The sequence below is a fragment of the Gossypium arboreum genome, chromosome 13, assembly GCF_025698485.1.
Source record: "Gossypium arboreum isolate Shixiya-1 chromosome 13, ASM2569848v2, whole genome shotgun sequence".
NCBI classification, from domain to species: domain Eukaryota; kingdom Viridiplantae; phylum Streptophyta; class Magnoliopsida; order Malvales; family Malvaceae; genus Gossypium; species Gossypium arboreum.
The window spans coordinates 99939487-99953362 of record NC_069082.1 but is presented as its reverse complement, the minus strand read 5'-3'; the positions used below and the strand labels follow the sequence as shown (position 1 = coordinate 99953362).

At 38.2% G+C, this 13876-nt stretch overlaps 1 protein-coding gene across 1 annotated transcript; it reads left to right on the top strand.

The window, feature by feature from the left end:
- The first annotated feature begins 3508 nt into the window (after positions 1-3508).
- LOC108463213 (GDSL esterase/lipase At1g33811) lies at positions 3509-5147 on the top strand. The gene is made up of 5 exons (XM_017763152.2): positions 3509-3812; positions 3895-4019; positions 4101-4349; positions 4448-4706; positions 4792-5147. The coding sequence occupies exons 1-5, from the start codon at positions 3545-3547 to the stop codon at positions 5007-5009; spliced, it is 1119 nt and encodes a 372-aa protein (XP_017618641.1). The 5' UTR covers positions 3509-3544; the 3' UTR covers positions 5010-5147.
- Positions 5148-13876: the final 8729 nt, after the last annotated feature.

Sequence of the window (13876 nt, the reverse complement as noted above, 5' to 3'; positions counted from 1 at the left end):
TAAATTTTTTGGGCTTCGTAGACCTAAATAAGGGATGACATGCATGTGTTTGAAAGGTTTTGAATTAAAAGAGATTTTATGGCCCGGTTTTTGCATGAATGTGTATGTTTAAGCCCGGTAATGCCTCGTACCCTATTCCGGCGTCGGACATGGGTAAGGGGTGTTACAGCATTAGATGACTATTAACTTAATGGTTTCTCAGTGGTAACATTGATTATATATTTATATGGTGCAACTAGAAAACTTTGTGTCTGATGATGCAAAGTTAATGAATTGCTAATTAAAGAACTTCATCTATGGGCTTAAGTAGACTTCTCGTCAATAGTATTAAAAATTTTACTAAATGATTATCTCATTCGGTTTAGAGATGAATTTGGTCGATAATTGTATATACCACAAGTTCAGTGGGAGTAAGTTTCTATATTTGGTTTTATATGTTAATGACATACTGTTTGTTAATGATAAGTATAGTCTCAATTAAAGCCACAAGAATGATTATGAGATTAAGGAAATACATAAGATTCCTTATGTTTCAAGAGTGGGGAGTTTAATGTATATTCAAGTATGTGCACATCCAGACATTGCATCCATTGTTGGGATGTTAGGCAGATATTTAAGCAACCTTAGTTTGGACCATTGAATAGCAACCAAGAGGGTTATAAGTTATTTTCAGATAACAAAATATTACATGCTCACATACAGAGGTCTAGTAAGTTAGACGTCATCAGGTATACAGACTTCGATTTTGATGTAAAATTTGGTCACTAGGGTGCAAATTATGACAATAATTGTAGTCCTTTATTTCCATGACAATAGGAGCACATTAAAGTCAAAGCACATAGACTTTAAGTTCCTTATTGTTAAAGTAAAAGTTCAGAGTGGTTAGGTGTCTATAAAACATATTGGGGCAAACTCCTTAATTGCGAATCCGCTTACTAAAGGACTACCACCCAAGGTTTTTCATGAGCACACTATTCATATGGGTGTAATGTCATTTAAGGATATTTGATTTTAGTAGGAGTTTGTAATTTTAAATGCTTTTATGTTATAAACACATATTTAGTTATTTCAATTTACAGATATTAATTTTATTTTCTACAAAAATAAAGTTTATTTGGATTATTCACACTCTGATTTTGGTAAGGTTTGATCTCAGAGGTTTAAGGAGGACTAGTTGGAAATAGACATGTTTAGATCATACTGCATAGTAATTTCCATGCTATACATCCATACTTGACCTATGTCATTTGGTTGTGTTAATATACGTGATCAAGGATGGATTTAGTTATGATATATGCAACAAAAGTCACCTTGGTTTCATGTTAACATAATTAATGGATGAGATTGTTCGGAATACCATTTGGATATGATAGTAAAGTTTTGAGCTCATAGGGTTATGTAATGACATGTAATTATATAGTAATTAGTCTATATATGAGATCCAAGTGGGAGATTATTGGAAAATATGGACATCACATGTATAATAAGGGTAATTACATGCTATTATTTACTATCATAATAGGTTAGCCCAAATTAAAAGTGATCTAATTTGGTTAAAATTTATTGGGCTTTAATTATTAAATAAAGTATGGGTAAAATATGTGTAGATACTCTATTAACTAATTTTTAATTGATGATGGGTATTAGGGTTATGGTCCCTAAATTACACAACAAGGTAACTTTTTTAATATCACATTTTTAGAAAAGAGAGAGCCACCTTCTCTAGATTAATTGTGTACTAATTTGGAAGATCAAAACCGTAAGATATGTCCATTTCAAGAAATCGATGAATTTAGGTACACTTCCGCATCTAATTTTATTCTTGATTTGTTTTTGATGATTTGACATGATAGATCCTGGTTTATAGTTTTAAGGTTATATCATATATTATTTTACAATTCTAACATTTGTCTCTTAAATGTCCTACAAAAATCGAAGAAAAAATAAAATAAAATTCGATGCTAAAGCTATTTGATCGGTCAATGTATTCAGTTGACTCTCAATCAATTACAGAACTCATTTTGCACATCTTTTGAGAAAACTTTGCATACCGTACCTATGGCGATAACTCATAGATGTTGTCGCCTTAAAGACGCTTTACCCCTTTACAGCATTAACATATACTTTGTAGGCGCATCATGCTCAATCAAAACCCTGAAGCGTACTCTTCGCTTGTCGTACTCTATATTCAATTGAAGAATACTACGAGAATAAATCCTGAGATACTCCTACGGCGAATACTTTACGTCAAACTTTAATTCGCTAAAAGCCTATAAATTGGTGGACTAACCATCATAGTAGGCCAAAACAAGCAACCTTCACATCTAAATACCCTTCTTTTGAATCCGTCACTTTTGGGGTGTGACATTAACTACCCCTACTTTACAAATTTTTGGTTAGTTTTATCCTATTGTCCCAAAAAATTCACTAGAGGTCCAAACGCGTATATGAAATAGAGTTTATGATGATCTCCTGTATGTTCCATGGGAGGTAAGGAAAGATTCAGGCTGCTAAGAGCACAACGGAAATTAATGTTAAAGGAATAAGGAAAATATATGTTACCACTTACTACCATACAAATTCGTTACCTCTTTCACAATTTCCAGTAGATCATCAATTATTTTTAACATATCCCCACTCTCGACGACCTACACCAACACACAGCTACCACCAGATTTACCACGATCGAGCAGAGCAACCAACATTATTGCTTTAATGATCATGTGATTCTGTGTGAAGTTTGTTTTGGCTCGCTATAACTTTTCCCTTATCATCACCTTCCGACTCTACAAGAATTCTTCGGATGCTCATTCCCTCCCTGTTACTTTTACTCTACTCATAACTACACAAATTAATTATCCCACTATCTTTGACTGCTTTAATTAAGAATAGTATCTCACTCACTTATATTCAACCTAACTGTACATCTACAATACGCCTTCATAATTACGAAAGATCCAATCAAGAGTGGGACCATTGATGTTCCTTATATAGGGTTTGTGTTAATACACAAATGATTCTCCATATTTTAATTGTAATTTAGGTCATTATGTGCTTGAGCGCTCATCTCAAGTCAACTTGGGAATTAAATAAAAATAGGAGTCACAATGTGATCCATGGACAGCAATTATATTTTATTTCATACTACCAAATTCGTATTACTTTTCTCACATATATATATTAATTATAAATACTTCAATTAAATGGGTGAACGTCAGGATAGGGAGATGGGATCATGTTGTAGGCTAAGCTAGCAAGGTTGTGGTGGCCAACAAGTTGATCACGAGATACTTCCGCCACCGCTGCTGCTTCAATATAAAGTATATTCTTTTATGTGACACATGAGTGATGAGTGACCATCACAACTAAAAGTTACGACGGCTCACTCCCTCAACCCCAATTTCATGGCTCATCTTTGCATGCCATGCACGTGAACCCCATTATACCCCAAAACAAACCCTCACTTCCCTTTTAGGGCTATATAAATGGTGCCTTCATCTGCATGGGGATCAGTGCTTATTCCAGAGCTCGATCGTATCCAAATATGAAGACTGTTGGTGAGCTATCTTTGTTGGTTTGCTTGATCATCGTCTTCTTTAATGGTAGAGGATGGTCGCAAAGACTGCCTCGGCCCCGGCGTCAGCAATCTCAAGTACCATGCTTCTTCATCTTCGGTGACTCCTTGGTGGATAATGGAAATAACAATGGTATGCTTACACTTGCTAGGGCTAATTACAGGCCTTATGGCATCGACTTTCCTCAGGGTACCACCGGTCGTTTCACTAATGGTCGAACTTTTGTTGACGCTCTTGGTAAATAACTCCTCCATATATGTATCAGTAATATTTGGTTATTTTACGTTGTTGCTTTCCTAATTAGAAACTGAAATCGCAGCTCAACTTATGGGGTTTACACGCTACATTCCTCCCTATTCGAGGGCTCGTGGCCCTGAACTGTTGCGTGGTGTTAATTATGCCTCGGGCGCTGCTGGTATTCGTGATGAAACTGGCGACAATCTGGTACCTATTACGTTCATAATCACGATATATCCAAGTTGAAACATGTTTATAACGATGATTGTATGGAACTTTTGAGTGTAGGGAGCCCACTCATCGATGAACGGACAAGTCGCTAACTTCGCAAATACGGTGATACAAATGAGAAGGTTGTTCAGAGGAGACACCAATGCTTTGAGCAGCTATCTAAACACGTGCATTTACTATTGTGGGCTGGGAAGTAATGATTATCTTAATAACTACTTTATGCCAAATTTCTACACAACTAGTTCTGATTTCACTACTAAAGCTTATGCCGATGCACTTATTCAGGACTACACGCGCCAGCTAACCGTAAGTATCAATAATTGCTGTTATTGGGATTTGAATGGTTAGCTCAATAAATATACAAGTGACCAATACTTTAAATCTATGTTTGATATATAATTCAGCAACTACATAGCTTAGGAGCAAGAAAGGTGATAGTAACAGCAGTTGGACCAATCGGATGCATACCATATCAACTAGCTCGGTACCATGGTAATAGCAGCCGCTGCAATGAAAATATTAACAAGGCAATCCTTCTTTTCAACAGTGAGCTAAGAAAGCTGGTTGATCGTTTCAACGGTGGCCAACTGCAAGGAGCCAAATTCGTTTACCTGGATTCTTACAAAAGCAGCAATGATCTTTATCAAAATGGGACCGCTTACGGTAATCTACCAGTATTATAAATATTATAACTTTGATATGAAATAAATGTTGATGTATTTGCATAAAAAATTGTGGATACGTATAGGGTTTGAAGTAATAGACAAAGGATGCTGTGGAGTTGGAAGAAACAATGGGCAAATAACATGCCTTCCCCTTCAACAACCATGTGCTGATAGAAGGAAATACCTGTTTTGGGATGCCTTTCATCCCACTGAACTTGCCAATGTTATATTTGCACAGTCTGCCTACCAATCACAGTCCTATACTTACCCTGTAAACATACAACAATTGGCCACCCTCTAAATTGCTGTGATCATAAATTGCTACTCTTTTTTTTATTGATTATTTTGTCACAATGTGATGCTTGTTACTTGTTGTGCTTGTAATTCAACTTCGTATTATTTTCTGTTTAATGAATGCAATTTAGCTTTGGATTGTTAATTTATGGCAATAACTTTTGAGTTTATAATGTGATAACAATAAAGTTTGAAGAGTAATAACTAAAAGAGAAAGAAGAGATAAATGACATACAAATAGTTGTAAAACATAAATATATTTAATTAGTCATGTAATACTTTTACTAAATACATGAAAAAAGATGAGATATATAATATAAGCATGTCTTATAGCAAAATGTTTGTTGCCATTTCCTGCTTGAAGGAGAGCAGAAAAATAATCCTTGGGATTGCTCTCGAAATAGTTTTGGCACCTCAATTCCCAGGAGCTATCATCATTCCTGAACCACCGCCTCCGCCTTTGGGTGGGCCTACTCCTCTTACAGCAGCAGCGCTCCATCCGCCGCTATCTTGGCTACCGCCAGAACCCATTTTGGAAAAGTTAAAAGGAGGAGACTTGACTAAGAATGCGAAAATGGAAAAAGATGTTATTTGCATTTTTTTTATAATTTAATGTCATTTTAACACTTTTATCTTAAATTTTAATATTTTTATTCTAAAAAAAATTAAATTCAACATAATATGTTAAAATTTAAAATGAAAATAATGAGAAACACAATTCAAGAAGCAGACAAGAAGAATGATTTTACCATCCTTTAGCTAAACAACCAGCTGCTGTATTTATACAGACTTAAACAATAAAGTGTAAGGAGAGTAACTGCTAACAACTAATTAACTGCTGATAGCTAACCACTACTTAACTACCAGTAACTATAATACTTTCTTTTATTCCTTAATATGCCTCCAGCTACTTGACCTTTGCTGTTGGTTCTTGTTTGGAAAGAGCTTTGAGACACGAGCGAAACTTTGTAAACATAGGAGCAGACAAGGGTTTAGTGAAAATATCTGCTACTTGATCCTGAGCTGGGACATGCCCCACAATCAACTGTCCAGCAGTAACCTTTTCCCTCACAAAAAATAAATCCAATTCCACATGTTTGAATTTCGAATGCAGCACTGGATTGGCTGATATAGCAACTGCCCCAGAATTATCGCACCATACGGTAGCTTTCTTGGAAGGAACAATATGCAATTCAGACAAGAGAGACTCAAGCCACACGATCTCAGTAACAGTATGAGCAAGTCCTTGATACTCAGCCTCCGCAGTGGACCTAAAGACAACAAGTTACTTCTTGGATCCCCAGGCCACAGGGTTACCACCAAAAAACACACAGAAACCTGTAGTGGACCGCCTATCGTCAATATCAGTGCCCCAGTTCACATCAGAAAAACCGACTAGATCCAAGTGGGTAGCAGCACTAAAATGAAGACCATACTCCACAGTATTCTGAAGATATCAAAGAATTCGTTTTACAGCCTTAAAATGCTGATCAAGAGGCTAATGCATAAATTGACAGACTTTATTAACAGCAAATGTAATGTCAGGCCGAGTGATAAGAACATACTGAAGGGCACCCACAATACTCCTATAGTCAGACTCATTTTCAATAGCACTACCATCATGTTGAGATAAACGCGTCGAAGTCGCCATGGGAGTAGGAGAACCCTTTGCACACTCTATTTTAGCTCTCTTTAAAAGGTCAATAATATATTTGCGTTGACTCAAGAATAACCCATTGGTAGTAGGCAAGACTTCAATACCCAAGAAATAACTGAGAGGCCCCAAATCCTTCAAAGGGAATTGTGTATCCAAGGCTGTGACAAATTCATCAATGCTGCTTTGATGATTACTAGTGACAATGATGTCATCGACATAAACCAGCACATATAGCAACATACCTCCAGTTTTCCGAATAAATAAAGAGCCATCTGACTTTGCTAGCACAAACCGAGAAGTAAGTAAGAAATCTCTAAGTTTGGAAAACCAAGCGCATAGAGCCTGTTTAAGGCCATACAGAGCTTTCTTTAATCGACACACCAAGTTTTGATTACCATAACGTTGCTCAAAGCCAGGGGGTTGAACCATGTAGATCTCTTCAGCTAAGTCACCGTTAAGAAAGGCATTATTAATGTCAATTTGTCGTAACGGCCAGCCAAACTTCACTGCTAAAGCTAGAACAACACGAATTGTGGCTGGTTTAACAACGGGGCTGAAAGTTTCATGGAAGTCGATTCCAGCTTCCTGAAGATAACCTTTGACCACTAAATGACCCTTATACCGAGCAATAGACCTATCCGAATGACGCTTAAGCTTGAATATCCACTTACACCCCACTGCTCGCCTATTGGCAGGGAGAAGAACCAAATCCCATGTATTGTTTTCCATCAAAGCATCATATTCCAATTGGGCAGCAAGAGTCCACTCCTTGGAAGAAAATGCCTCAGCAATTGTGACAGGTTTAGTATCATGCAGTTCAGCTGAAAAAATACGAGGTTTGAAAATGCCACTTTTGGCCCTGGTTTGCATAGGATGCATTGAAAAGAGGAGCAGCCACCTCCTCCACAACCTGAGTACTGCCAAGAGCTGAATGGGAATCTGAACATGCAGCAGCTGGAGAATAATCAATCTGAGTATTGCCAGGAGCTGAATGGGAATTAGAACAAGCATCAGCTGGAGAAGAATATGATGTAGACAAAGAGGCAGAACGACTGCAACTAGCTTCATCAGTTGAAACAGAAGCACCAATGAATCCAGGCTGCAAGATAGGTGAATTACAAGCAACAGATGGAGTAGAGGTAACCAGACTTGTAGGCCGATCAGCAGGCACCAGTATTGGGACATGAGTTTGTTGATGCAAAAAATGAGGGCGAATCCCATGGAGAGCAGAACCATTGTTCGAGCGAGCAAAAAAAGGAAAACACGTTTCATCAAACTTCACAGTTGGACCATGTAGATCTCCTCAATTAAGTCACCGTTAAGAAAGGCATTATTGATGTCAATTTGTCGTAACGGCCAGCCAAACTTCACTGCTAAAGCTAGAACAACACGAATTGTGGCTGGTTTAACAACGGGGCTGAAAGTTTCATGGAAGTCGATTCCAGCTTCCTGAAGATAACCTTTGACCACTAAACGACCCTTATACCAAGCAATAGACCCATCCGAATGACGCTTAAGCTTGAATATCCACTTACACCCCACTGCTCGCCTATTGGCAGGGAGAAGAACCAAATCTCATGTATTGTTTTCCATCAAAGCATCATATTCCAGTTGGGCAGCAAGAGTCCACTCCTTGGAAGAAAAGGCCTCAGCAATTGTGACAGGTTCAGTATCATGCAGTTCAGCTGAAAAAATACGAGGTTTGAAAGTGCCACTTTTGGCCCTGGTTTGCATAGGATGCATTGAAAAGAGGAGTAGCCACCTCCTCCACAACCTGAGTACTGCCAGGAGCTGAATGGGAATCTGAACATGCAGCAGCTGGAGAATAATCAATCTGAGTATTGCCAGGAGCTGAATGGGAATTAGAACAAGCATCAGCTGGAGAAGAATGTGATGTAGACAAAGAGGCAGAACGACTACAACTAGCTTCATCAGTTGAAACAGAAGCACCAGTGAATCCAGGCTGCAAGGCAGGAGAATTACAAGCAACAGATGGAGTAGAAGTAACCAGACTTGTAGGCGAACAGCAGGCACCAGTATTGGGACATGAGTTTGTTGATGCAAAAAATGAGGGCGAATCCCATGGAGAGCAGAACCATTGTTCGAGCGGGCAGAAAAAGGAAAACACGTTTCATCAAACTTCACATGTCGGGAAATAAATATCTTACCATTATCATCAAGACACTTGTACCCTTTGTGAACAGGACTATAACTAAGAAAGACACATGGTTTGGAACGATATTGCAACTTATTGGAGTTGAAAGGCCTGAGATAAGGGTAACATCGACAACCAAAAACTTTGAGATGCATGTAAGTAGGCACTGACTTGTACAACAGCTCATATGGGGACTTTCCATTAAGAACAGGTGTTGGGAGCCGATTAATAAGGTGGACGGCATGAGCCCATAGATGCATAGGAACATTCGCTTGAGCCAATATCGTCAGGCCAACATCAACTATATGCCTATGTTTTCTTTCGACCAAACCATTCTGCTCCGAGGTGTGCAGGCAAGAAAGGCGATGATGTATTTCCAATGGAGAAAGTGCTTGAGGAAAAGACCGAAACTCTCCCCCCCAGTCAGTTTGAAGCACCTTTACCTTATAGCCAAATTGAACTTCAATAAATTTTTGAAATTGGAGAAACTTTGCAAGAGCCTCAGACTTATGTTTAAAAAGATGAAGCTAAGTAAATCTGGAGTAAGCATAAACAAATGAAATATAGTAAGAATGTCCTTCAGAAGATACAGAAGCTGGCCCCCAAATATCGGCAACAACAAGTTCAAAAGGAGCCGAAAACACAGTAGAAGAAAGAGAAAATGGAAGCTTATGAAATTTTCCAAGTTGACAAGCTGAACAAACTGAGCTCAATTGAAACTTGTTTGCAATTATATTACATTTTCGAAGTACTGTAGCAATAGTCTTATCACACAGGTGGCCAAGTTTTTTGTGCCACAAATTAAAAACAAGACTACTAGAAGCAAGAGGCGCCAGGTTAGTAACATGAGCAGTGACTAGAGACGAAACAACAGCTTTGGATTCTTGGAAAGATGACATGTCAAATCTGTACAGACCATTATAAAAGTGACCCACCAATAAGACACTCCCTGTCTTGACATCCTTCACAAAGCAATGAATAAGATGAAACTCAAAATAAACCTGATTATCTTTTGCAAATTGAGCTACAAACAACAGATTTTTACAAATACGAGGAACATGCAAGATATTGTGCAAACGAAAAACTCTACTGGCAGTTTGAAGAAGACCTGAGCCAACATGAGCTACAGGTATAGAGGCCTCATTCCCCATGTAAAGTTTGTGGTTACCTGTATAGGGAGCTGCACCCTGCAAGTTATCCAAATCATTAGCAACATGATTGGTTGCGCCTGAATCGGGGTACCACACCGTTGGGTTCACAGGATTCGAAGAATAGGATACGTGATTGGAATTCGCAGCAGAGTCAGTCGGAGCAGTCCTATGAGAGCAGCAGTGATGTCCGACACAAGAAGTTGAAGTTCCCTGAAACTGATGACAATGTGCCTAAAGAGGCTGGTCAGAAACCTCCTCAAAATTCTCATCAAAGCGATAATAGTATTTCTGGACAGTATGACCAACACGTCCACACAACTGACATTGAGGTTTAATATTATTAAACTTTCTTCCTCGACCTCTACCTCGAGAAAATCTTCCATTACCTCTGTAAGGCGGTCGAGACCCTCTATCACTTTTACTGATGGTGTCATCAGTGCTACCACGTTGCTGAACAAAGTTAGCCTGAAAAGTCACGTTGGAAACTAATTCTTATTGGCGAGCTTCACAATCAGCGAGCATTTCTGTAAGAAGATCAAGAGGAACCCGCATTGCAGAAGCCACAATCCTAATCGACTCAAACTCCACAGGCAGACCAGCAAGAATAACACTAATCTGCTCTTGTTCAGAAACAGTATTTCATGCAGCGATCAGATTATCACACAAGCCTTTGATCTTTGCCTAGTATTCTTTCACAGTTAATTGGCCTTTTTTTTTTTTAGAATACAAAGAGTGTCGTAGGGCGGAGACTGTCAAAGCAGATTTTGAGGCAAAACGTCGGACAACAGTATTCCAAACATCAAAACTAGATCGAGCAGCAGTGAGATGAACCAAGATCTCATCACCAATGGTAGTTAGCAGCCAAGAGGCTAACAACTTATCCTGTTGTTTATGAAACAAGAATTCAGGATTGGGAACAAGATTACTGTCTTTATCAACAACTGATTGTGGAGGAACACTAACAGTTCCAAGAATGAATTCATGCAAGCCATATCCTTCAAGAATCAATAGGACTTGCTGCTTCCACAAAAGAAAGTTATGTTCACCAAGTTTCACAGTATCATGCTTAGGAAACTGTTGAATCTTCCTCATAGAAGCATTGCCCAGATCATGTGAAAAACCATCTGCATGAGCAGCAGTATTAAACGACTGCCGATGCTCATCTTCATTACCCGAAATAGCATCAGTTGCCATGAGAAAAAAAAATATTATAGCTCTAATACCATAATGAGAAACACACTTCAAAAAGAAGACAAGAAGAATGATTTTACCATCCTTTAGCTGAACAACGACAGTAACTGCTAACAACTAATTAACTGTTGATAGCTAACCACTACTTAACTACCAGTAACTAAGCATCAACAAATGAAATATAGTAAGAATGTCCTTCAGAAGATATAGAAGCTGACCCCCAAATATCGGCAACAACAAGTTCAAAAGGAGCCGAATACACAGTAGAAGAAAGAGAAAATAGAAGCTTATGAAATTTTCCAAGTTGACAAGCTGAACAAACTGAGCTCAATTGAGACTTGTTTGAAATTATATTACATTTTCGAAGTTCTGTAGCAACAGTCTTATCCCACGGGTGGCCAAGTCTTTTGTGCCACAAATAAAAAACAAGACTACTAGAAGCAGGAGGCGCCAGGTTAGTAACATGAGCAGTGATTGGAGACGAAACAATAGCTTTGGATTCTTGGAAAGCTGACATGTCAAATCTGTACAAACCATTATGAATGTGACCCACCAATAAGACACTCCCTGTCTTGACATCCTTCACAAAGCAATGAACAGGATGAAACTCAAAATAAACCTGATTATCTTTTGCAAATTGAGCTACAGACAACAGATTTTTACAAATACGAGGAACATGCAAGATATTGTGCAAATGAAAAACTCTACTGACAGTTTGAAGAAGACCTGAGCCAACATGAGCTACAGGTATAGAGGCCCCATTCCCCATGTAAAGTTTGTGGTTACCTGTATAGGGAGCTGCACCCTGCAAGTTATCCAAATCATTAGTAACATGATTGGATGTGCCTGAATCGAGGTACCACACCGCCGGGTTCACAGGATTCGAAGGACAGGAAACGTGATTAGAATTCGCAGCAAAGTCAGTCAGAGCAGTCCTATGAGAGCAGCAGTGATGTCCGGCACAAGAAGTTGAAGTTCCCTGAAACTGATGACAATGTGCCTGCAGAGGCTGGTCAGAAACCCCCTCAAAATTCTCATCAAAGCGATAATAGCATTTCTGGACAGTATGACCAACACGTCCACACAACTGACATTGAGGTTTAGTATTACTAAACTTTCTTCCTCGACCTCTACCTCGAGAAAATCTTCCATTACCTCTGTAAGGCGGTCGAGACCCTCTATCACTTTTACTGATGGTGTCATCAGTGCTACCACGTTGCTGAACAAAGTTAGCCTGAAAGGTCACGTTGGAAACTAATTCTTGTTGGCGAGCTTCACAATCAGCGAGCATTTCTATAAGAAGATCAAGAGGAACCCGCTTGCAGAAGCCACTCCTAATCGACTCAAACTCCATAGGCAGACCAGCAAGAATAACACTAATCTGCTCTTGTTCAGAAACAGTATTTCCTGCAGTGGTCAGATTATCACACAAGCCTTTGATCTTTGCCAAGTATTCTTTCACAGTTAATTGGCCTTTTTTCAAAGAATACAAAGAGTGTCGTAGGGTAGAGACTGTCAAAGCAGATTTTGAGGCAAAACGACAGACAACAGTATTCCAAACATCAAAACTAGATCGAGCAGCAGTGAGATGAACCAAGATCTCATCACCAATGGTAGTTAGCAGCCAAGAGGCTAACAACTTATCCTGTTGTTTATGAAACAAGAATTCAGGATTGGGAACAAGATTACTGTCTTTATCAACAACTGATTGTGGAGGAACACTAACAGTTCCAAGAACAAATTCAAGCAAGCCATATCCTTCAAGAATCAACAGGACTTGCTGCTTCCACAAAAGAAAGTTATGTTCACCAAGTTTCACAGTATCATGCTTAGGAAACTGTTGAATCTTCCTCATAGAAGCATTGCCCGGATCGTGTGAAGAACCATCTGCATGAGTAGCAGTATTAAACGACTGCCGATGCTCATCTTCATTACCCGAAATAATGTCAGTTGCCATGATAAAAAAATATTATAGCTCAGATACCATAATGAGAAACACAATTCAAGAAGAAGACAAGAAGAATGATTTTACCATCCTTTAGCTGAACAACCAGCTGCTGTATTTATACAGACTTAAACAATAAAGTGTAACGATAGTAACTGCTAACAACTAATTAACTGCTGATAGCCAACCAGTAACTATAATACTTTCTTTTATTCCTTAATAAAAAATACTGAAATAATATTAAATTGTTGAGAAGAAATAAAATGAAATCATATCTCAATTTTATATCATGTTAAGATGGAAGTGGGAAATGTTGTATTATTTATACTAGTGATGCAAGGGATAGTGGGCAATGGAATGATGAAACTCAAAACTTCAATAAATTTATTCTTAATTAAGTAGGCAATTTGCATGGATTAATGGAACGTCATTCGCTCGTCATTTGATTCCTATCGCCTACTTTGAAGCTATAACACCATGCTTTACCGGTGGCCTCTCTCAATAACATGGACGGATCCACGACTCTTTTTCTTTTTCTTCTTTTAACGTAAAAAAAATCTAGGAAGGTTGAGGAATTTTTTTCTAAATTTTAATAATTCCTTCATGTGTTTGGAAATATTTTATATCTAATTTTCTCTATTAATAACAAAAGGTTGAGGAATAAGAAAAAGTTTAATTTTTTGTTGACCATAATTTTATCGAAAAATTTGAAAATTATAATAATATATTAAAAATAATATATTAGTAAAAAGAAAAAACTCAAAAAATGAAGAAC